Source organism: Pundamilia nyererei, unplaced genomic scaffold (genome assembly GCF_000239375.1).
Source record: "Pundamilia nyererei isolate P.nyererei 1_Seehausen unplaced genomic scaffold, PunNye1.0 scaffold00106, whole genome shotgun sequence".
Taxonomy (NCBI): domain Eukaryota; kingdom Metazoa; phylum Chordata; class Actinopteri; order Cichliformes; family Cichlidae; genus Pundamilia; species Pundamilia nyererei.
In genome coordinates, this window is record NW_005187507.1 from 2,128,016 (window position 1) to 2,149,230 (window position 21,215).

Sequence of the window (21,215 nt, forward strand, 5' to 3'; positions counted from 1 at the left end):
ACACACACACACACACACACACACACACACACACACACACACACACACAGTCTGTGTTCGTTAGTACTTCATATTGCTGAGCTGTGTGCCAGTCTGCACTCTCTTTCTGCAGGACTTTTATAAAACTACAGAGGGAGGAAATGATGGGAGGAGTGAAATTGCACAACAGGAGCCAGCTGGTGAAATGTATTTCCCCCAAATATTGAAATGTTCCTCCTTTCTTGCTTCACAATTCACAGATCACCAGTTCCTGGAGTCGTTGTACTAAATGAGAGGAGCTGAAAGACTGTAGGTTTAGGTTACCGCAACCATTTTACTCACCGACTGGTTTACACATGAGGCAAGGCACGTACACACACCGGCTTCCACAAAAGGAGGGGGAAAAAAACCACACCACACACGAGTCATGCACAACGTCACTGAAAGCTGAGTAATAGTGTGAACAAATAAATGCGCAGGATGTTTTGTATGTAGGTAAGAGTGAGACAATCATAAAGGGAGACTATTTAACACCCGCAAACTTCCCTTTTAACCAGAAACCAAAGACGAGTCAAGCATCACGTACTGAAATTAAAACCACCAACATATTCTAAGTGATTCCATCAAAGTTGTCATTTGGCAGTAGAAAGTAATATTTCAGCAGCCGGCCACAAGTTTAGCCAAAATTGTTGGAATATTTGTGTTTAACAGGGAACAGGATCCAAGACTTAGTGTTTACGAAAAATGAAGAACTAGTGTATGTAATGTAATGTTGTGTACCAGCAAGTGTATAACTCAGGATCAGATGCATTAAAACAAAAGAATAGTCATTTTTTTGCTGTGTTCCAGCAGCAGATCGGTTTAACATGGTGTAAAAGGAGCAGCTGTATTAAAGCATTAGGCAAAGTGCAGGTGAGTTTCACTTGCATTCTGCCCTACTGCTTTCAAAGTCACACCATGTGGTGCATAAAAAGGTCACAGCTGCTGACAGAATGATGGCAAAAGGCCAGGCATTGCCTGGCATTGGTTAAAACGGGTTTGTTTTGTATTAAACTGTCTGATGTAATGTTTTTTTTTCCAGGCTTAGATTTACACATGCAAAAAACAGTCAGTCCATGTACAACAAGGGGCAATTAATCCAGAGATGGGAAACTCTGAATGCAATTACAGGTCATTCTTCAGCTCTGGTTAAACATCTTTGGGTTTACTTGATGTACTATTGGTGCATTTTAAACATACCAACAACAAAGTAGTACAAATGACTTCATATCTTTGAGAATCTTCTCACAAAGATCATTATTTGACCCAGAAACTGCCGTTTAACCCCTGACTCCTCACTAGTTTGTATGTTACACCAGTAGAGCTGTTTTTGGCCATAGACCACACCCAAACACTGTAGTGTACTTAAGTTAGGAGAGGTCATGTGGTCACTGAGCTGGAAGCTTGAGCTGGACTCTCTCAGTGAATGACGCTATAGGTTTTTCATTAAACCTCTTATTGGGGTATAATTTTAATTGAAACTTGTCTCTAGCAGTTATATAAATAAGAGCATGTAAAATAAGTGGGTTGAACTTGGCACCCTGCTCACACTGAAATCTGATCCATCTCGGTTTGTTTTAAAAGGGTCAGTTTTTACCCAAACTCAGTTTTGTTCCTTCAGCCGAAAGGAAAACGTGATCGAAGGTCCCAGACGAGATGAATGTGACTTTCGCGGTCGTGAGTGAAGAGGTTTTTTTTGTTTTGTTTTTAAATCTTTGTAAAACTTTCCATATTTCCCTTGTCAGGAATAAAGATTTCAGAGAGCCATGATTAGTTTTACTCATGAAAACATTGCTAATAACCCCCGCTCTTCCTGGTGTTCACACTCGCTATGTGATTCTTTGAGGGCATTTTTAGTGTGAAGGTCAGATAGACTTAGTCAAAACATCTTTAATCATAGCTGTGAAATAATCTTTCCTGACATTGAACCCCACTAATGTGTGTGGGGGTTTGTTTTGGGGTTTTTCTTCCCAGAAACCACACGAAATACCCTCTTTGTAAATGCAGTAAACAGATTTGCATTGATTTAGCAGTAGCTTTGGGAGATTTGGCTGTTTGAGCAATGTCAATAGCCCTGTGTACACCAGCTCTTTATGTCTGATTGACTCAGTCTAAATGGGATCCTGTTCTTTTGTTAAATGTTTAAAAGTTCAACCCACATCTTTCCCAAGGTTTGTACTTTCTCATACATGATTTCTTTTGCCTGCTGCTTTAAAGAAAGTAGAGCATGGAATTAAAGGCTAGTTAAGAAAGCAGAAAAGTTGTCTTTCTGGGAGGAACTGTTATAAGTGGCGATGTGCACGATGAGTTCTTGTTGTAAAGTTGTTTTTCAACTGGAACCGTTACTGAGGTTACAGACCTCATGTATTAAACGATATGAAAGGCTTCAGATAAAACTGCACAAAATGAAAATTTGAGAGGATGAAGGGAAATCAAACACGATGCTTACAGAGCCTTAGTTTTTATGTTCTCATTCTGTGTATCAGTATTCTCTCATAAAAGAATACCGTGAGGTTCACGCAGAAGCATCTGTTTCTATGAAGAAGTGCTCTTTGTAGAGCTGTAGAATTGGGCCCCTTTAAAGAAAGCCATCTGATTTTTATAAAAACAACAAATGCATATATTAATACAGGAAAGGTTTGTATACAATTGTTAAAAAAATGCTATATTTTTGAGTTATAGATTTGTAATAAATAAAAGAATGACGTCCACGATACACATTCAGTGGAAGTGATGTCGCTTATGCAGCAGGCTGTCTTGAATCTGCGGCCACCACAGCATTGGGAAGATGGATATGTCTGATCTTCATTCTCTTTTCTACTGGAAAACAAGCTGTTTCCAGTTATCATTCCATGACTTAAGACTTTGGTCACAAGTCCAGTAATCCTATAGATGGCCACAGTACACGTTCCCTCACTGACACAAAGACGTACATGCATACAGAAAGTACAAACACTAACGACTGGTGTTGTTCCAGCCCCAATTTAAATGGCTTTGTACCCTGAACATGTTATTCCTGCACTTTTTGGCAGAAGCAGTTTGGGAAACCCAGGCAAGAGGATTATTGATCCTGATTTTTGTAATCCTTACAGCTTTAGACGTGTAGCGGAGCTGCAAACAAAAACACGTTCGCTAACTTTGTCGTCAGGAATTCCAGGATTTTACGTTGCGGAGTGGGGAAAGGGGGCTTTTTATGTGGCCCGTGTGTAATTCCGGTCACAAACCTCGTGATGAGTAGGCGCACGGATACAGGACGTCTCTTTCTGACTTATCTTGTGATCTAAGGACTTTTCTGAGTCAGTAGGAGGAAAAAGAGCCTGTGTCTGAAGAAGGGATGAGTGGGAATTGGTGCATGGGTGCTTATTGTGCTGCACTAAGAGCAGGGGCTCTTTAGTGTCTTGTTTTAGAGCAAAAAGAGTTTGAAGTTCACTTTGGTCACCAAACACAAACAATGTTTTATTGTCCATTTTTATTCCTGTTGACACTGCTGGCAATTTGTTTTGTTTTTCTCTTGCATTCATTCATATTGGCTTCCAGTGTTAGAAAATGAGTGTTTTTCTGTTACAAACCCTGCTGTGCTTTGGCTTCGGATGAGCATTGAACAAAGAGTGATAAAATATGCACTGAAACTGCAGTTTCATTGCCAGATTGTCTGTATATTTTTAGCTTTGGTCTAGAGTAGTTTTGCATGAGTCAGTGTCATAAATAAAACCGATTTAGCTTATAGTGAGCTTTGGAGCAACTCCTCAGTTCTTCTTCTGCCTGAATCAAGTTGTTGTAGATGTTTTGAATGTGATGGTCGTACTGAGCTTTAAAACAATTTATTTATTTTTAAAAAAAAGAAAAAAGGATGCAGGCCAGATGGAGGGACGTTGATCTGTGGGTAATGTGGCTGGTGGAGAAATGTGATGCAGTAGAACTGTTGGGGCAAATCCAATCAGCTGTTTCTTCTGCAGTTTTCTTTTTGCCACGGAGTCTGATCAGTCGTTGTTTAATGAAACAAATGAAATTAAGACATGCTAGCGCTCTGTTATTGGGATGCTTTTATTTAGATAAATCTAGTCCTGGACTGAAGCAGAAGGGTCGGTGCTAAAATTAGATGCTTGCACACCTGACTGCTCTCTGCTTGTGGATGCTGTGTCAGAGTGGAGATGAGGACAAGTCTTTGTGGTGTCACAGGGAGAAAGGGAGCAAATGAAGGAGGGGGAGAAGGGATCATTTATATAATATCTGAGAACACTGCTCTCTGTGCTTTGCCAGCAAACACTGTCAGGAGTTGTTTATGTGCAGCCTGTGTGCTGAGGGTTTGTAGTTATTCCTGTCTTTGTGCAGTTTCACTTCAGTTTACCGTGAAGCTCCAACAAGCTCTGACAGCAGGCACAAGTCTTTGTTTTAAGCACAGCACGACTTTACCCGTTTGACTCGAACGTGGAAACCCACCACCCTGAACATGGCAGCCTGCCCAGCTCGGGCTTTGTGCCAGCCGGTCAGACCCTCAGTCGGGGACAGACACAACACAGAAGCGAGCTGTCCGAGACAGAGGTATTTAGACGGTGCATGAGTAAGTGCTCGTGCAGCCAGAGCGCCCTCGGTCTTTGTGGCCTTCTGCCCAGTTTGAAGGGCAAAGCCACCGTGGTCTACGTGAAGGACTCAGGCCGAGTGAAATGGAAATGGCTGCTGGCTAAGTGCACTTGAGTCTTTGAGTCTTCTAAAATCATGAATATTTAAAGACTCTATTTTTGTCCTCCTCTCTCTGTCCTCTTGGAGCTCATTGTTGGACATGATTACAAATTATTTATTGATGACTGCAGGATTTCAAAAATATTGCTGTGGAACACGTTGTGATAAATGTCTGGTTGGGAAGCTGTGGAGTCACCTTAGGTTCCCTATTGATGAGCCATGACTATCCTGATGTTTATCCCTAATCAGCCGTGACGGCTGTCTTTCAGTGTCCGTCCCTCCTTAGGAAGGAGGAGCCAACCAGCTCCTTTGGGGTTGAAAAAGCTCACTGTCCTTGTGTTAGTCAGCCTCACAGATGTAAAGGATGTGCTGGTTTTGAAACCAAGATGCACCACTTTGACCATGCAGCTTTCAGAAATGTCTTATCTTAACTTCAGGGAGCTAATACCAGAATTAAGTTAACTAATGCTGTACCTGAAGTGTGAGGGGAAACGACTGAGTCATGGTTGGTACATAAGGGTCGACTTAAATGCACCTCTCACACCTTTAATAATGAAATGAAAACGCACAAGTGGCGAAACTGCACTTTAGTCTTCACTGGGAGTCAGACCAGATGTGAGTGGAAACTTGGAAATGTTTCTAATTTGTAATTGGTCACCATTAATCTTCTCTTTCTCCTGACTGGTGTAAACCCCAAAGATATTTGGTTTACATTATAGAAAACAAAATGCTGTACGAGCAGTAACTGTAGGCTCATGTGCAGGCCTTCAGTTTGTATTCGTATCCAGCAGAGCCAGTGTTCACTGTCAGCCTGGATCCATGTGAAGGCCCATTCATAGCGAGCCTGGCAGGCAGGGCGGAGACACGTGGGCCTCCTCTGCCTGGCTCCCTTCTCCTCCTCCTCACCCATTTCTTTCCCATCTCACTCCTTCCTCCCCTCTTTCTCTAGTGAACATCTTATAACTCTTGCTGTTATGCAAGTATTGTCCCAGTTTTTCATTTGTGCTGTCATAGCACCACCTGTTGGTGAATCTGCTCTCCAGTCTGTCTGTAAGTCTTAAGGTCTTAAAAGCATTGAACCCATGTCTGTAAGATGCCCTAAATTTAATTTACACTTTTTTTTTGAGTATTTACTCTTTGATGGTGTAGATGTGTCATAAACTTGAGACACGTGTTTGAGTGGGTGGTGTTACCAGAGGCAGTCCGTCACGCAGTTATTAAAAGTAGTATTTCATGTCAGGAGCTCAACAAATATAAATTAGATTAACTTCTGCCAATTATCTGGCTTCTGGTCATTCTGATTGATTTAAAGGGGATTTAATCGTATTAAACACGAGTTAAAATATCAGTAAACAGATTTTCAGTTTCCTGCTGGTTTTTATCATGAAATGGTTTCAAGTTGTTTTCAGTGCGGCATAAAAAGGTGGAATTCCTAATAATCCTAATAGCAACTCAAGGAGACATCTTAAGTACCTCATTTTATTTAAACCAAAGATTAAATCTCATGTATGTATAAATAAATAAAAGAAGGAAAATACCGTAGTTAGTTCTGACATGGTAGAAGAAAAGAAAATTTGTACTTAAGCTCAAAAACTGGGTGGAATTAAACTGGCACGGATCAAAAAGTGTATATTCTTCTTCTCTCTACTTTTGTGCTTGATGGTTCTTTCTTACCGTTCTCTTGTTCCTCTCCAGGTCCAATCAGCAGCATCCTCGTGAATAAATTCGGCAGCCGACCGATCATCATCCTCGGCGGTTGTCTGTCAGGGTCTGGTCTGGTTGCAGCTTCTTTTTGCAACACGGTGCAGCAGCTGTACTTCTTCATTGGAGTAATTGGAGGTTTGTTTTTCATCAGTTTTCTTGAGTAAATCCTCAAAATGAGGGAAATCTGGACATTTTCTTTTGATGGCTGAGTTTTGTTTTCTTGTTAATGTTGTTTCTGTGCCCTCGTTTCCAGGTTTGGGACTGGCCTTCAACTTGAATCCGGCGCTCACTATGATCGGTAAATACTTCTACAAGCGCCGGCCCATCGCCAACGGCCTCGCCATGGCGGGCAGCCCCGTGTTTCTGTCGACCTTGGCTCCCTTCAACTCCTGGCTGTACGATGAGTTCGGGTGGAGAGGCAGCTTCCTCATCCTCGGTGGACTCCTGCTCAATTGCTGCGTGGCCGGCTCGCTAATGCGTCCCATCGGCCCCAAACCTCAGCCGCCCAAAGTGGAGGCGGTGGAAGCAGGGCAGCCTCAGCCCAAGAGGACGGTGCTGCAGAAAATCAACTCCTTCATCGACTTGACGCTCTTCAAGCACCGCGGCTTCCTGCTCTACCTGCTGGGCAACTTCGTCATGTTCTTTGGTCTCTTTTCTCCGCTCGTCTTCCTCTCCAATTACGCAAAGAGTAAGGACATCAGCAAAGAAAAGGCGGCCTTCCTTCTGTCAGTGCTGGCGTCCATCGACATGTTTGCTCGGCCCTCAATGGGCTTTCTGGCGAACACCAAATGGGTCCGGCCCAGGATCCAGTACTACTTTGCTGCATCCGTCCTGTACAACGGTGTGTGTCACGTGCTGGCGCCGATTTCAAAAGACTACTCGGGATTTGTGGTCTACGCCATCTTCTTTGGCTTTGGTTTTGGCTGGCTGAGTTCTGTGCTGTTTGAGACGCTGATGGACCTGGTGGGGGCTCAGAGGTTTTCTTCAGCTGTAGGTTTGGTCACCATCGTGGAGTGTGGGCCGGTGCTGTTGGGCCCACCACTGACAGGTAAGACATCCCAGGGAGAGGGAGGGTGGAGATTTGGGCTGGTTATAAAACTTGACGTCAAAGATTATCGGTGTAATAATTGTTAAAATGTTGACGCAGATCAAAAAATCTGAATCTCCTTTCTTTTGCCCACCTCCAGGCACCTTCTATAACTACTACCAACACTATGACTTCACCTACATCACCTGCGGCATCGTCCTCATCATAGGAAGCATCTTCCTCTTTGTGGGAATGGGCATCAACTACCACATGTTAGACCGAGAAAAGAAAGCGGAGGAGCAAAAAGAGAGGGAGGAGCCCAAAGAGGAGCGTGCTGCCATGCTGCCGCCTTCTTCTCCAGCAAAATCGAGCGAGGATGGCGTACCAGCAGCTGTCACAATGGACGAAGTCTCCAGGATGGATGAGGACACAGTGTAAACGGACAAACTTGGGAAGAAATGAACACGCACGAGAGCTGCAGTTACAACCACACAGCATCTTTATAGAGAATAATCCCTTTTTACACCACCCTGAAGCCATAGAAACCGCTCCATGATTAAAACCAGAGGCCTGCTGCGGTGACGCTGATGTGAATCTGCGCTCGGCCTAATTCAGACCTCCGGTTTTTGGTCTTTGACGTGCCTTTTTGGTGAACCGAGAGCGTTCCAGGCGGTGCTGCTTGCATAAACACCAGATAGACGCACAGCAGACGGAGTGACTGTAACCATCCCGGAAAGTAACGAGGACTTTGTCTCAGGGTCTCAAGCTGTCACAAAGGTTCAGGGCCTCGTGCGCACACTTTTTAACTTTTTTTTTTTTTTTAATAAGTCACCATACATGTTACAATACAGAAAGTTCTCCCTCGTGTTCTGCACAATCACTTCACTGCTCAAGGGCTGGATGTAAGCGCTCGCATCCACATTGTTAATCATAATATTAGTTAGAATTTTTTTTTAATTAATTAAAAAAATATGGGGTAAAAAGTAGTTCACTACAACACAGGGAAAAGTTAAGGTTCTTGTTTTTAACATTTTAGGAATGTAGAATAACAAATATCAGTTTTCCTGTTTGTGGAAAATCAGGAAGCTGTAATGTAGGAATCTGCTGAGCGGTATGAAACTAGGTCAGGATGCAGGTATGGAGGCAGAAATGTGGAATTTCAGAGCAGCTCTGATCTTTTATTGAACTGATGAAGATTATGAACATCATCGGAACAGGTCACACAGACGGGCTCCAACCCTGCTGATGCATCCACCACGTGAGCTGCAGGCTGGGTTGGGTAATAAACGGCACCACACGTTGGTGCATGTGAGGGGGTGAAGCTGTGGGGAGTAGATGGATGGTTGGGTGGCTTCTGTGTGCTCTGAACATTGTTACAAAAATGTTTTTTTTTTATGTAATTTTTGGGGCGCAGAACAGCACATTTGTGGTATTTGAATAGTGAAAACGGTTTAGTTCAGTTTCTACAAATCCCTACAAAAAAAGTAAAATATTTTAGCTTTCAGGAAACGACAATCTAACGAGGTCCTTTTTATAGAGTTTAATGTATTTGGATCAGTGGCGACGTGAGTGAGTGAGGCGTGTTTGTGTTCCAGCAGGTAGTTTTAAAGTTTGGGGGGATTTTGTCATTTCATTCATTGTAAGTTCAGTCAGTTTGTGAAGTGTACAGAATTACTCATATCAGGAGGACAGATTTAACCGGGCGAATTAACGGGGCTGAAAGCTGAGAACGTTTAAAGAACCCTGTTGGGAGAGGGACTAACACGGTTATCATCTTTGTTTTCATCACGTTGAGAGTAACAGAAATATTGCACATGACCAGCTTTAGAATCGGATAAAGTCCCTGCCCACATGAGACGTTTCCACGGTCGCCCGAGCATTTCCTTCCTCACAGAGGAAAGCTTCCGATTGGGCGACAGATTTTACATTTCCCTTTCAGTAGGAATGGATACTTATTATGTTATTATGTATTTTGGTGACTAAATATGACCAAATGTTAGTATTCAAAGTGATTAATTACAAAGTGTGAATTTGTTTCTTCATGTGTATTTTTGTAAAGGTACTACTGGTACCAATGGGGAAACTGGTCTCTCTCCTCGCTGAAGTATCCACCTGTTCAACAGGTTCATATTTCAGGGGAAAGAGCATCTGCTGCATCGGTACGGCCACATTCGACTGCTCCAAACCCTGATTTTTTTTTCTCCGTTAAAAAATAAATAAAAACAAAAAACTGACCTTCATGAACTTGTTGGTAATCGATAAACTGTTATTCTAGGTTTTATTTTCTGAATTATGGTCATTTCAAATTGAAAGTTGTTCTACTTTCAGGATGAGCGTTTTGTGAAGTGACACACTGAAAGGAGGCGATACTGTTTCATTTAAACTGGGTTTTAAAACGGTATTATAATAGTCGACTTTTTTAGTGTTTTTATAAAGCGGACAAAACTTTAGTTTCTGTAATATTTTTTCTTTTAGTTGCTGTGGATTTTTTTATGCGTGTTCTTATTATTTTGAGTGTTGAGAATAAACAGTTTTTAAAATGAAACCTGTTGTATTGATTCTGTAACTTAAAAATAAAGCTTTTTTTTTTTTTTTCAAAATTAGCAGAAAAACTGTACATTTACAGTCATTACACATGTCTAACATTTTTATATAAAACTTAAATTCTTGCACTCAAATCCTGAAAAGGAGGCATCTCTATATACCTGAAGCTACCACAGCAAGCAAATACTTACAGAAGCTTGACGAGAGAGAAACGTGAAACTCGATGACAAATTCACACTCGCTGGACATTTCATTAGGTACACCTTGCTAGTACAGGGTTAGACTTCCTTGATTCTTCATGGCACATCTGTTATCTGTTGGCTTGAGATCAAGGGGGACATACAAATCCAAGAAACCAGTTTCAGATGATTTGAGTTCTATGATGTGTTATCCTGCTGGATGCAACCATCAGACATAGAAGGGTCGGACAGCACCAATCTGTGTGTATGCTGCGGTGTTTAAACAACGCTCATTTGGTGCCACGTGGCAAAAGGCATGCCAGAATATATCCTCCACACCAGCAGCTCGGCCTGCTGGTGTAAGGTGGGATGGATTCGTGCTCGTTCACTCCAAATTCTGACCCCTACCATGTGAAGGTTTTTCTAATTTTCCATTATCCAATTTTGGAGAGCATGTGTAAATTAGTCTCAGTTTCCTGTTCTTAGCTGAGAGGAGGGGCACCCAGCGTGCTTTTCTGCTGCTGCAGCCCATCTGCTGTAAGGCTTAACATGTTGTGCATTTAAAGATGCTCTTTTGCCTCTTTTACTTTTACATACTTTGGTTATAGCCAGGAGTTATGAGTTATTGTATAGTTTGGCTTTTTTCCACCCAGAGAATCACTGCTCACTGGATATGTTCTCTTTCTTAACAGCTCTGTAAACTCCAGAGATGGGTGTGTGTGTGTGTGTGTGTGTGTGTGTGGGTGGGTGGGTGTGTGGGTGGGTGGGTGGAAATCCCAGCAGATCAACAGTTTCTGAAAGACCAGCCTGTCTGGCACCAACAATCACACCTTTTCCAAAATCACTTAAATTACTTGTTGTGATTCTCGGTTTGAACTTCAGCTGGTTGTCTCAACGTGGTGCTTTCAGTCGTGCAGACAAAGTTATTTGATTGGCTGATTTAAGAATTTGCACTGGTGTACCTAATGAAATGGAATGAGTGCATAGCTCTAACATTCAGATTTAACAAACACGACCCAGAAATGAGCCTCACAGGTGCTGGAAGATGGATTTTTGTAGTCTTTGGAGAGACTCGTGGTTTCCATGGTGTCATGGAGGGTGTGTGAGTGATACACACAGTTACATTTTTGTTTTAGAATTTTTTTCCACATATTTCTATTGTAATAAAAATCCTCGCTCCACTCACCCCTGTTCATTTTCAGCGCCCCTTCACATGGGTTCACTCGGGTCTCATTTTAAAAGTTCAACTAATATTTCCTTAAACATCAGCCGACTCAGCTGTGCCATTGAGAGGGAGTTGCCCTTCATCGTGTCCAGTGTTCAGTTGGAGGTGTGCGTGATGGTGGAGTCGTTTGTTTCGGAAGCTCGGCGCCGAGTGTGCGGCCGACAGTGAAGCAGCAGACGAAGCTCCGGGGAGACGCTGCTGGAGAAGGCGGAGTAGATCCAGGGGTTGGTGCAGGAGTTTAGACTGGCCAACAGCATCAGCAGGGTAAACGCTACACCTGTGTACACACACAGGAGGAGGAGGAGGTCCGTAAATGGCACAGGGGACTGCAGATCAGGCCATCAAGTCAAACTCTGCTTCAGGGTGGTATCTTTGGTAGCCCTAAAGGTACTTATTGTAGTCTTGTATATAAAAGTTTATTAGAGAGTTTTAAAGTTAACACAATGACTTCATGTCTAAGGCATCTTTGTGTTGTACAGTTTGGACCCTGCACCAGCTGTCACAGGATGAGAGGCGGAGAAACACCCTGACAGATTACTGCTCCATTTAAATTGGGTTAAAGGTATTAATGTAAAGTTATTTAATTTTTTTTAGGGAAGTAGAGAACAAAAAAATCCTTAAAATTACATCAAGTTGGTCTGGCAGGACTGTGTGTGTGTGTGTGTGTGTGTGTGTATACCGTTCTGAGGTGGGTCAGGGTCCCAGGCGGCCCAGAGCTGGACGCTGAAGAACGGGGCCCAGCAGAGCGAGTACACAAGCACAATGACCAGCGTCATCCTCACCGTCTTTGACATGGCTGCTGTTACCTCTCCACCTCTGACAGGAGGCAGTTTGGTGGGGTGTGGTGAGCAGGCAGCAGAGGGCGGTGTTGGATCTGGTGGGACGCCGGCTTGCAGCTGAGCTGACGAGGAGGACAAAAACATTCCTGTGACGCTCACTCTCCCTGAATTTCCTCATTTCATGAGTTAAGACCATAAATATGGTTACATTTTTATTTATTAATTTTTTATATATAACTTTTTGATTGTAGTAAAAGCACATATTAGCTAATTTCAGGCATGAGATGAGGAGCATACTCCAGATCTTAGTCACCTTCTACCACCACATTGCTTTAGGAGTAAGACTGCAATAAGTCAAGTGCCTGAAGCATGATCAGAAATGGGTGAAGAGTTTTTATGGAAAGTTTAGTTTACCTGAGCAGCACCAACATGTCAACCATAACTGCTGACTGAGAAACTGAAGAACAGTGCACACTCCTAGGTGGTGACGTACCAGTCATGTGGTAAAACACTCCATAATTCATATTCATAATTAACTGTCTGCAGACCAGTGAGGACCATAATTTACCAAATGAGCATCATGTTGATTTCAACAGGACTGAAGAGCTGTGACTGAGAGCCTAAACTAATCAGGAAACATGAGTCAGCATGAGGGTTGTTTCTCCATAAGCTTCTTTACAGACTGTTGTCCTTTACCAACTACAGCAGTCGACCACTGCTGGCCATTATAAACTATTGCAGGTTTAAGGCTTATAGATACGTCCATCTCAAGGCTCAGTGTAGGATAAATAAGCATTATTATCATTATTGAATCATGCAAAGCTACTGTAGAGTCCAAGAATGATCACCCATCGGGAGGTGCTGATAGGTGGACACAGGGTCCAAACTGCAGTCATTCCCAGGGTTGTTGTACACGAGGGGGGAAACATAGAAGGGGACATTAGACTTTCCTTCTCCTCCTCCTCTTTTTCCTCTCTGGGTTTCTTTTCTTAATTGAGGGAGAGCAGCGGGGGACAGGCGGCAGTCTGATTTCAGGTACAGATTGTTATGAATCTCCTTGAAGATTCGCACCTAAAGGAAGAAAGACGAGAGAGGGTAAATTTTTGTTTCCAGAAGCATCTTGTCTTCTGGTTCTCTCTGTTCTACCTGGCAGATGGTGATGATCAGAACGGGGAGGATGAAGATGGCTAGCGTCATCCACGTCACGTAGGCTTTGAGGCCCCAGGACTCGGCAAAATTGCCCCAACATTCATACACACCTGGAGCCAACTCAGAACGGGAAAAGATAAAGACCTGCAAACCAGCAAAGAGATGAGTGGAGGTGATGGTAACAGCAAACAGTCTGATTTTGTGTTTGTGCTCTCTTCTATAAGATTTTAATTGGCACGGTGCTTATTTACGACTTCGTGTTTTAACGTGATAAAAGTGTTGGTTGGAAATGTGACAAAATGGGACACTACCTCTGTTTATGTGTTCTTATCTTCAAAGTTAAAGGCAAACATATGTGAATTTGATGATAGGCCTTTAAAGTAACAGCTTAAGACCAGAATGATGCCCCTGTCCTTTCTTTGACTATCACCTTGTTTTCTTCTCTTTTTAATGTTAATTTTAAGAGCCTAACGCTAATCAGAACCTAAGTTATGCATCTCAGGAGCAGATCTGTGGCCAGCCTCTTTGGCATACCTGTGGCAGGCTGAGCAGCAGCGACAGTACCCAGGCCAGCACGATGAAGCTGTTCCAGCGCTTCGTGGCCCCGCTGCGATGTGCCTGCAGGGGGCAGCAGATAGCATAGTGGCGATCCACTGTCATGGCCACGATGATGTAGGAGGAGGCAAACATTCCAAGAACCTGAAGGTACTTCACCAGGCGACATAAGAAGTCAGGACCAGGAAAGCGTCCCTTAGCGTCCCACACGAGCTGGGGCAACACCTCAGAGAGGAAGAGGAGAGGGAGGAAGGATATATGCTTTTGAAGTAACATGTCGCAATATATTTTCTCTGTGGAGAGTTGTGGTATATGATGCACAAATTTTATGCACACACACGTGCACACAAACACACACAGACATTTGTGCATATTAAAAATCTCGAGGTACAGATTAGTGTGCTCATTCATAAATCCCAGAGCACATTTACATATTCCAGTTCAAATTTACAGATTAATGCAAAAACTGAAAGACTTCTGTGCACTTTTCTGAATTTGCATGTACATTTAAAATCTCAAATTTGTGTACAAAATACAAAAAAAAACAAAAAAAAAAAAATCAATGAAAAATTCCAAGTATTTGTGCACATAATAATGGATTGGATTTATATAGCGCTTTTCAAGGCACCCAAAGCGCTTTACACTATTCATTCACTCTCACATTCACACACTGGTGGAGGCAAGCTACGGTTGTAGCCACAGCTGCCCGGGGGTAGACTGACAGGGGCGGGGCTGCCATATCGCGCCATCGGCCCCTCTGGCCAACACCAGTAGGCGGTAGGGTAAAGTGTCTTGCCCAAGGACACAACCACCAGGACAGAGAGCCCGGGGATCAAACCGGCGACCTTCCAGTTACAGATACGCTTCCCAACCCCCTGAGCCACGGTCGCCCCACATAATAGATTCATGTGCACTTTTACCCCAGTTTAGTTCACATTTACATGTAGGTGTGCATATTTGGAAACCTGTGAAGACATTTGCTGACTTCAGTGTGTTTATGTCTTTTTCCAGATTTATGTATTTGTTTACAAACTGTAAAAAAAAGATCACATTTCCAGATTATTGTATCTGCACATATTTTCAGATAATACTACAATTACACACCTGTATAACACACATATAACCCACAACGTGAATGAGTGTTTGCTACCTGGAACAGCGCCACCACCAGGTCAGCCACACAAAGGTTCAGCATGAACTGGTGCAGGGGGTTGTGGTGTCGCCTTCGTCTTAGCAACACCACCAGGACCAGCCCGTTGCCAAGTAACGCCATCACTAAGATGACCGCCAGCACCACCACCTCGGCCACGGCCAGCAGGGCGTCTCGTTCCCGCTCTGTAGCATTAGCACCGGTGGGGGTCTCAGAGACCGCCGGCCGGTCGATGGACGTATACGTGTCTGTTATCACAGAAACGGACATGCTGGCTGGGACAGGAGGGGAACACCACAGAAAGACAAGACGATGACATCGTTATGAAGGAAAACTGTGAAACAAACGTTAATCTTTCCTGGTCCATCTTTTGTATACAGGTGATTATTATTACGTTTTAGAAAGTTTAATACAAGCACCTCAAAAGGGGGTTGAAGTACAGCACTCAAGTTCATTTAAAATCTATTTATTGATTCAATTTTTTCTTAATTTGATGTATTTTCAGTCACTATAAAAAGTTTATTGTTAAATTCTTAGAATCAGGTGCAGCTTTGGTGGAAATCCCTAACTGCCTGTAAGTTTGTAATGATGCTCACTGGAGACTGGCCAAACAACAGGACTTCATTACTGCCTTCACATTTGGTCTGATGAGCCCTGTGGGCTCTATGATTGTGTGTCTGCGTGTGTGCACTGAACTGTAAAAACTGCCGAGTGTCTTTGTTTGTGATTCTTGAAGCCCTCCACCCCTTTATTTGTTTGTTTAGGGAAGAAGTGTTGATCTCTTTTTAGTTCACGGGACACAAAAAGACCAATTTGATCCCAAATGGGCCAGACAAATGGCACTGTTGTATAAGATCCTATAAAAACATTTGAAAATGTTCCCTTTCTTTTTCTGTCAGATGCACTGTTTGTTTCTTTTTCCTTTTTCCTTCTTTTCAATTCTTTCAGTTATTGTACTCATTACATCCATTTTCCCCAAATTCTTTGAGTATTTATTTGAAATAATCACTAATCTAAATAACATCCAAAACAGGTTTTTTTTTTAAATCATTTATGAAGTTTATGCATTTATTCAATAAAGAGCTAATCTGTTTGATTTTCCTTGGTGTTCAGGCTGCTACTCTATTCTTTACATCACTTCCTCTTTCCCATCAAACTCAGTATCAACATCATTACTGTAGGCCAATCATTTTCTCTTCCTCCTTTTACCCAATCAGCCTCTCTTCTTTGCGGTTTAAAGCTCCGTGCTCTTCTGTTATTTGCCTTTCTGACTTGCTTCCTCCTTATCCAAGCCTCCTTTGCCATCTTCATCACCACCAGCACATATCATGTAGATTCTGAGCACCGGGGCAGTCTAATTTATTCTGTATGTGAATAAATCCCCTCTCCTGAACTATTGCTAAACCCTACATGGAAGTGGCTGGTAAAGGTAGACTTAAGCAGCTTCCCAGCAAACCCAAAGCAAAGTTGGACCTACAAAATCCAAGTGTGCAAAGAGCTGTTCAAGTGTCCTAAGAACCTCTGGCCAAGTCTGATTTTTACAGGCCCATTTCTGCATAGTTTTCATTGTTTTAAGTGCTTCTGTAGTCAGGTGAGTGTGACAGACATCAGTAGATGCATGCAGCATTTGCAGACATAAAAACACTTCTTAGTCTCAGACAACAAATTTCTTTGGGCAGTAGAAAAAGAAAGCTTCGTCTTGGTTGAGGTTATAGCATGGTCTACCCACTGACTCGCTAGAAGTTACCATGGATAATGATGACCTCACACCTGGGTCATGAGTCATCTCATCCATATGCCTCCAGTGTTCTGTTTTATCTTGAACTGTTAATCCATTTTTGAAAGTCTATAGGTCCTAATTCAGTTCCCGGTGCAACTCCACACATGGCATTCAAAATCAGACAGATGTCCTGCTTGGTCATGAAATCAGATCCAAGTCCAAGTTTGAGGAGGCACCAAACTGCCCGTGAAGTGCACACTGATGCTGGAACATCCAAGGACGTTCGCACCGTACACCAGGGGCTCAAACTCCAGTCCTCGAGGGCCAGTGTCCTGCAACTTTTCCATGTGTCACCTGAATAAAATTAGTAGGTCATTAGCAAGAGTATAGAACTTGACTGCATGCTGAAGTGGCAACCCCTAACCCTACTCAAGTAAATTTAAGTAAATGTAAGTGTTTGGAAAGATATACTTCTCAAAGTATTTTTATTGCATCATGTTCATTCACACATGAGCTGCTGTAACATGAATCAAATGGCTGAATGTTCACCTCAGCATGCAGTCAGGTTCTATAGTCTTGCTAATGACCTACTAATTGTATTCAGGTATGTTGCAACAGGGACAAATGGAAAAGTTGCAGGACACTGGCCCTCGAGGACCGGAGTTTGACACCCCTGGTCTACACAGAGCTGATGCGTTTGCTTGTGTTTTCAAAACTGGATTAGGTCAGGATTTGGATTAAACGCAGCAAACTGCTCGCATACTTTGATGATCTGAGCTCCTAATGAGGTCGTTCTAAGTTCATCCACGTTTGGAGTCAAACACTTTGGTATGCGGATAACAATGCAACATACTTCTGATTGCTTACTAAAAAGCAGCTCGTCGCAGGAGGATGTCACACGTTTTAAATGCCTTTAATCAAGCTGTCATCAAATATAAATCCAGTCAAACCTTCATCGTCATTTGCATGCTAGAGCTTATAACTGCGTTTGTCGATGGCACCGTGAACCGTTCACAATGATTCCTGGAAGAGTCCATGCAGTGATAACGTCTGTTTTTAATGCAGTGCTGTCGGAGGACCCATCACAGGCATACCTGCCAACCTCGTCCTTTGTGCACAGAGATTTCTCGAGATTCTCAGATTTTTTTGATGATATCACATACTGTAGATGATGAGTATTCAGAGTTTTCACAATATTACATTGATGAACATTATTCAGAAATAGATCATTTTCCCATCAAACAGTCAATGTTAGTTGTTGCCATTTTACCTAATTACTTGAAAAGTGATTCTCCGGTTGTTAAAAGTACCACTTTTCCAGCCTTTTAAACACCTGCCTCAACATTTTTGAGATGTGTTAATGTCACCAAATTTAAAAGGATTTTTTTTTAAATGCTGTCAGATTTCTCAGATTAAACATTTGATATGTTTTCTGTGCTCTATTGTGAATAAAATGCAGGTTTGTGACATTTGCACATCATTGCAGTCCGTTTTGTTTACATTTTAAACATCATCTTTTTTAAATTCAGTTTGTACAAAAACAGCTAAAGGGATTTGCCAGTGAATCATCTGAACTAGCAGCTGCTTTAAAAATCATTTGAGGTGATCATGGCCGAGTTTCTGATTTAATCCCAATTTTTACAATAAAAGAATCAGCAGATAAATTATTGATTTAAAAAAAACAAACAATCATTAGCAGACAGAAAATGATTTAAATGAACTCCAACAGTAAAACCTTGCATGGATACAGTAATATTAATAATTTATTATATGATATATACTTTAACAGATTTTTAACTTCATCCTCCAGTAGTTATATAATAAAAAACTGCAGCAGTTAAAACTCATTCACAAAATGCTAATTAAATGTCAAAACTAAAGAAAAGTCATCAGATCTCTTTTGTGTTTCCTCTTTTTCTATCTTTTTGTTGAAATTATTGCCAAGTCTGACAGAAAGAAACACTTCAGGATGTAAATGTTAGAGTCTGCAGGTGAGAAAGTATTTTTCATTCAGCCAGAGGTGTCTGCGCAGGAGCTAAATACAGGAGTCACTCCAGTATCTGTTTAAATAAACTGAACAGCCGAGACTGATGACGAAGGCTAGACGCCTGCTTTATATTGAAGGTTATTTGCCTATTGCTTTGCAAAAATGGCAAAGCTAAAGCTAAAATCATCAGTTTTCTTTAGTCTTTTCTGTTTTATTTTTAAGCTTCAGTTTGAACATCATGAATTTCAGTCGGAAGAGGAGAAAATATTTTCCAGTCAGCCGGAGGTGTCAGGTTGGAAGCACTAGAGATGAACAGTGAATTCCCTCCAGCCCACGGAGCTGAGTTTGTTGACACCTTTCAGCTCCTTTAATCCTATTAGAAAGCTGGACACCTGCTGCTTTACACATAATTTGCTTTGCAGAAGCCGTAAAGCTAAAAATCAATTCAGTTTGCTCGTTTTTTGCAATCCTCTACCGCTTTTGATTAAAAAAAAACCCTAAAGAGCATGAAACAGGAGGTTTAAAGTGCCTGACTAAAATTAACATCTATCTGTACAGATTTTAATTTCCCATTTTCATGAAAAACAGGAAAATCATAGGGAAATACGAGGAGACGGAGCCGACTCACCTCCTCCTCAGCGTCCCGTGAAGCATCTGTAGGAGCCAGGACAACCTGATCTGCTGTTGCACACACTAGCTGCATCCATGCTGTGTCTGCTGCATGTGTCTGTGTGCGTTTGTGTGCTTATTACACTGATGGTGACCTCTGCCAACTCGCTCTGCTGTTTCTCCTCTCTCTCCTCTTTAGCACATCCCTCTCTCTCTCTCGCCTTTCTGGATTTTATGAAAGTGGAAGAAGAAGAGGAGGAGTGAGGGAGAGGGTGATGAAAGGACGCAGTGCCCGGGCAGTGTTTGCGAATTAATGTGATTTCCTGTTGATTATTGATATTAAACATGTGGCTGTTGGCCCTGCTTTTGATCCACCCTTCAGAGCAGATCATGGGGAACACACACCAGCAGATGAAATGAGATTTTCTCTATTAGGCTTCCAGAAATGATCAAAGACCCTTCATACGCGCAAACTAATATGCGTACGTGTGAGTTTGCATCAGCGGGTGGTCGAGAGGGGTGTGAACAGGCGGGCAGAGAGAGTGTCAGATGTTGTGACAGATGGGAGCTCAGGTTTTTGGAGAGAAATGAGAAGGCAGCAGCAACAGAAGGAGACTTGTCTTTCTCAGCAACCTTTTTCCCTCTCACCCCTGCTCCACTGTTTTCCCTTCTTCTGCATCTCGCTGTCCTGCATTCCAGTTTCCTCTCCCGCTCTCATTCCTTCTCCCTCTGACGGGGCGGTAATCTGCTTGCTTCCCCTCGATTGCTCCCTCATTTGGAGAGGCCTCTAATTATCGAGGGGCCCGCAGAGCAACCTTAAACATACACACAGAAACAGTCGAGCGCGAGGCTCATTGCTGCTCCGCCATTTGTGTATAAACGACTTTCTTATGTCTGTTAAGCATTAAGCATGAACACCAGGCTTCAATTAGTTTTAGTTTAAGTGTGAATTGTTGATTTTTTTAGCTGCACGGCAGTCAAAAAAAAGACTTTTGTTTTGGTCAGCAAATCCCTTCATTACCCGCTGTGCTCTGTTCCTACTGAAGAAACGTATCCTTTTAAGGCAGGTCATGCATACTGATGTCTCGCAGCTTGTGTCAGTGTACTGGCTTCCTGCGCCTTTTAGAAAAGACTGTAAAGTCCTTTTACTTGTTTGTGAAGTCTAACCTTTCATAGATCTGCAACTTCCAGCTACGGGTGAGAGATATTTTGCTTCCTGTCTTTTATTTCCAGTTAACTGGAAACCATTATTGAGGCCTGGTTCTAGAAAAAAAAAAAAGCCACACAGGTAGTTGAATGTTGATTTTATCCAAAAATGGCTACTGATCCATCCATTTTAATTGTCCTGAAAACTCCCTGAAAGCCTTCCGTCGATCCAAAATGCTGCTGTGAGAGTACTGACAGGGACTAGAAAGAGAGAACATATTTCTCACTATTGGCTTCTCTTCAGTCCAGAATCAAATTCAAAACCCTGCTCCTCACATACAAGGTCTTGAATAATCAGGCCCCATCTTATCTTCATTACCTTATAGTACCATATTATCCCATTAGAGCACTTCGCTCTCAGACCGCAGGCTTACTTTTTGTTCCTAGAGGATTTAAAAGTAGAATGGGAGGCAGAGCCTTCAGCCTTTTGGCCCCTTTTATGTGGAACCAGCTTCTAGTTTGAACTTAAAAGATGTCTCTACTTTTAAGGTTAGGCTTAAAACTTTCCTTTTTGCTAAAGCATATAGTTGGAGCTGGATCAGGAGGTCCTTAATCCTCCCTTAGTTATGCTGCAATACGTTATGCTGGGGGATTCCCATGATGCTCATGATGTATGACTCACTATGTGTTCATACACCTCTCTGCATGTAATTATTAGTTCTTATTAATCTCTGGCTCTCTTC

At 42.4% G+C, this 21,215-nt stretch overlaps 2 protein-coding genes across 2 annotated transcripts in view; one reads left to right on the forward strand and one right to left on the reverse strand.

Annotated features, from left to right (window-relative positions):
* Nucleotides 1-9,974, forward strand: part of LOC102194942 (monocarboxylate transporter 1-like) — a 33,939-nt gene extending 23,965 nt beyond the window's left edge. The window contains exons 3-5 of the mRNA XM_005741054.2: nucleotides 6,394-6,537; nucleotides 6,656-7,450; nucleotides 7,590-9,974. Coding sequence (XP_005741111.1) covers nucleotides 6,394-6,537; nucleotides 6,656-7,450; nucleotides 7,590-7,867 — 1,217 coding nt within the window. The 3' untranslated portion in view covers nucleotides 7,868-9,974. The remainder of the gene's footprint in view (nucleotides 1-6,393; nucleotides 6,538-6,655; nucleotides 7,451-7,589) is intronic.
* Nucleotides 9,975-11,027: 1,053 nt separating this feature from the next.
* Nucleotides 11,028-19,363, reverse strand: LOC102195234 (vasopressin V2 receptor-like). The gene is made up of 7 exons (XM_005741055.1): nucleotides 19,346-19,363; nucleotides 15,011-15,285; nucleotides 13,840-14,085; nucleotides 13,303-13,449; nucleotides 13,070-13,227; nucleotides 12,057-12,193; nucleotides 11,028-11,654 (listed from the first exon to the last, which is right to left on the reverse strand). Exons 2-7 carry the CDS (start codon nucleotides 15,278-15,280, stop codon nucleotides 11,473-11,475), a joined length of 1,140 nt encoding a protein of 379 aa, XP_005741112.1. The 5' UTR covers nucleotides 15,281-15,285; nucleotides 19,346-19,363; the 3' UTR covers nucleotides 11,028-11,472.
* Between the last annotated feature and the right edge of the window lie 1,852 nt (nucleotides 19,364-21,215).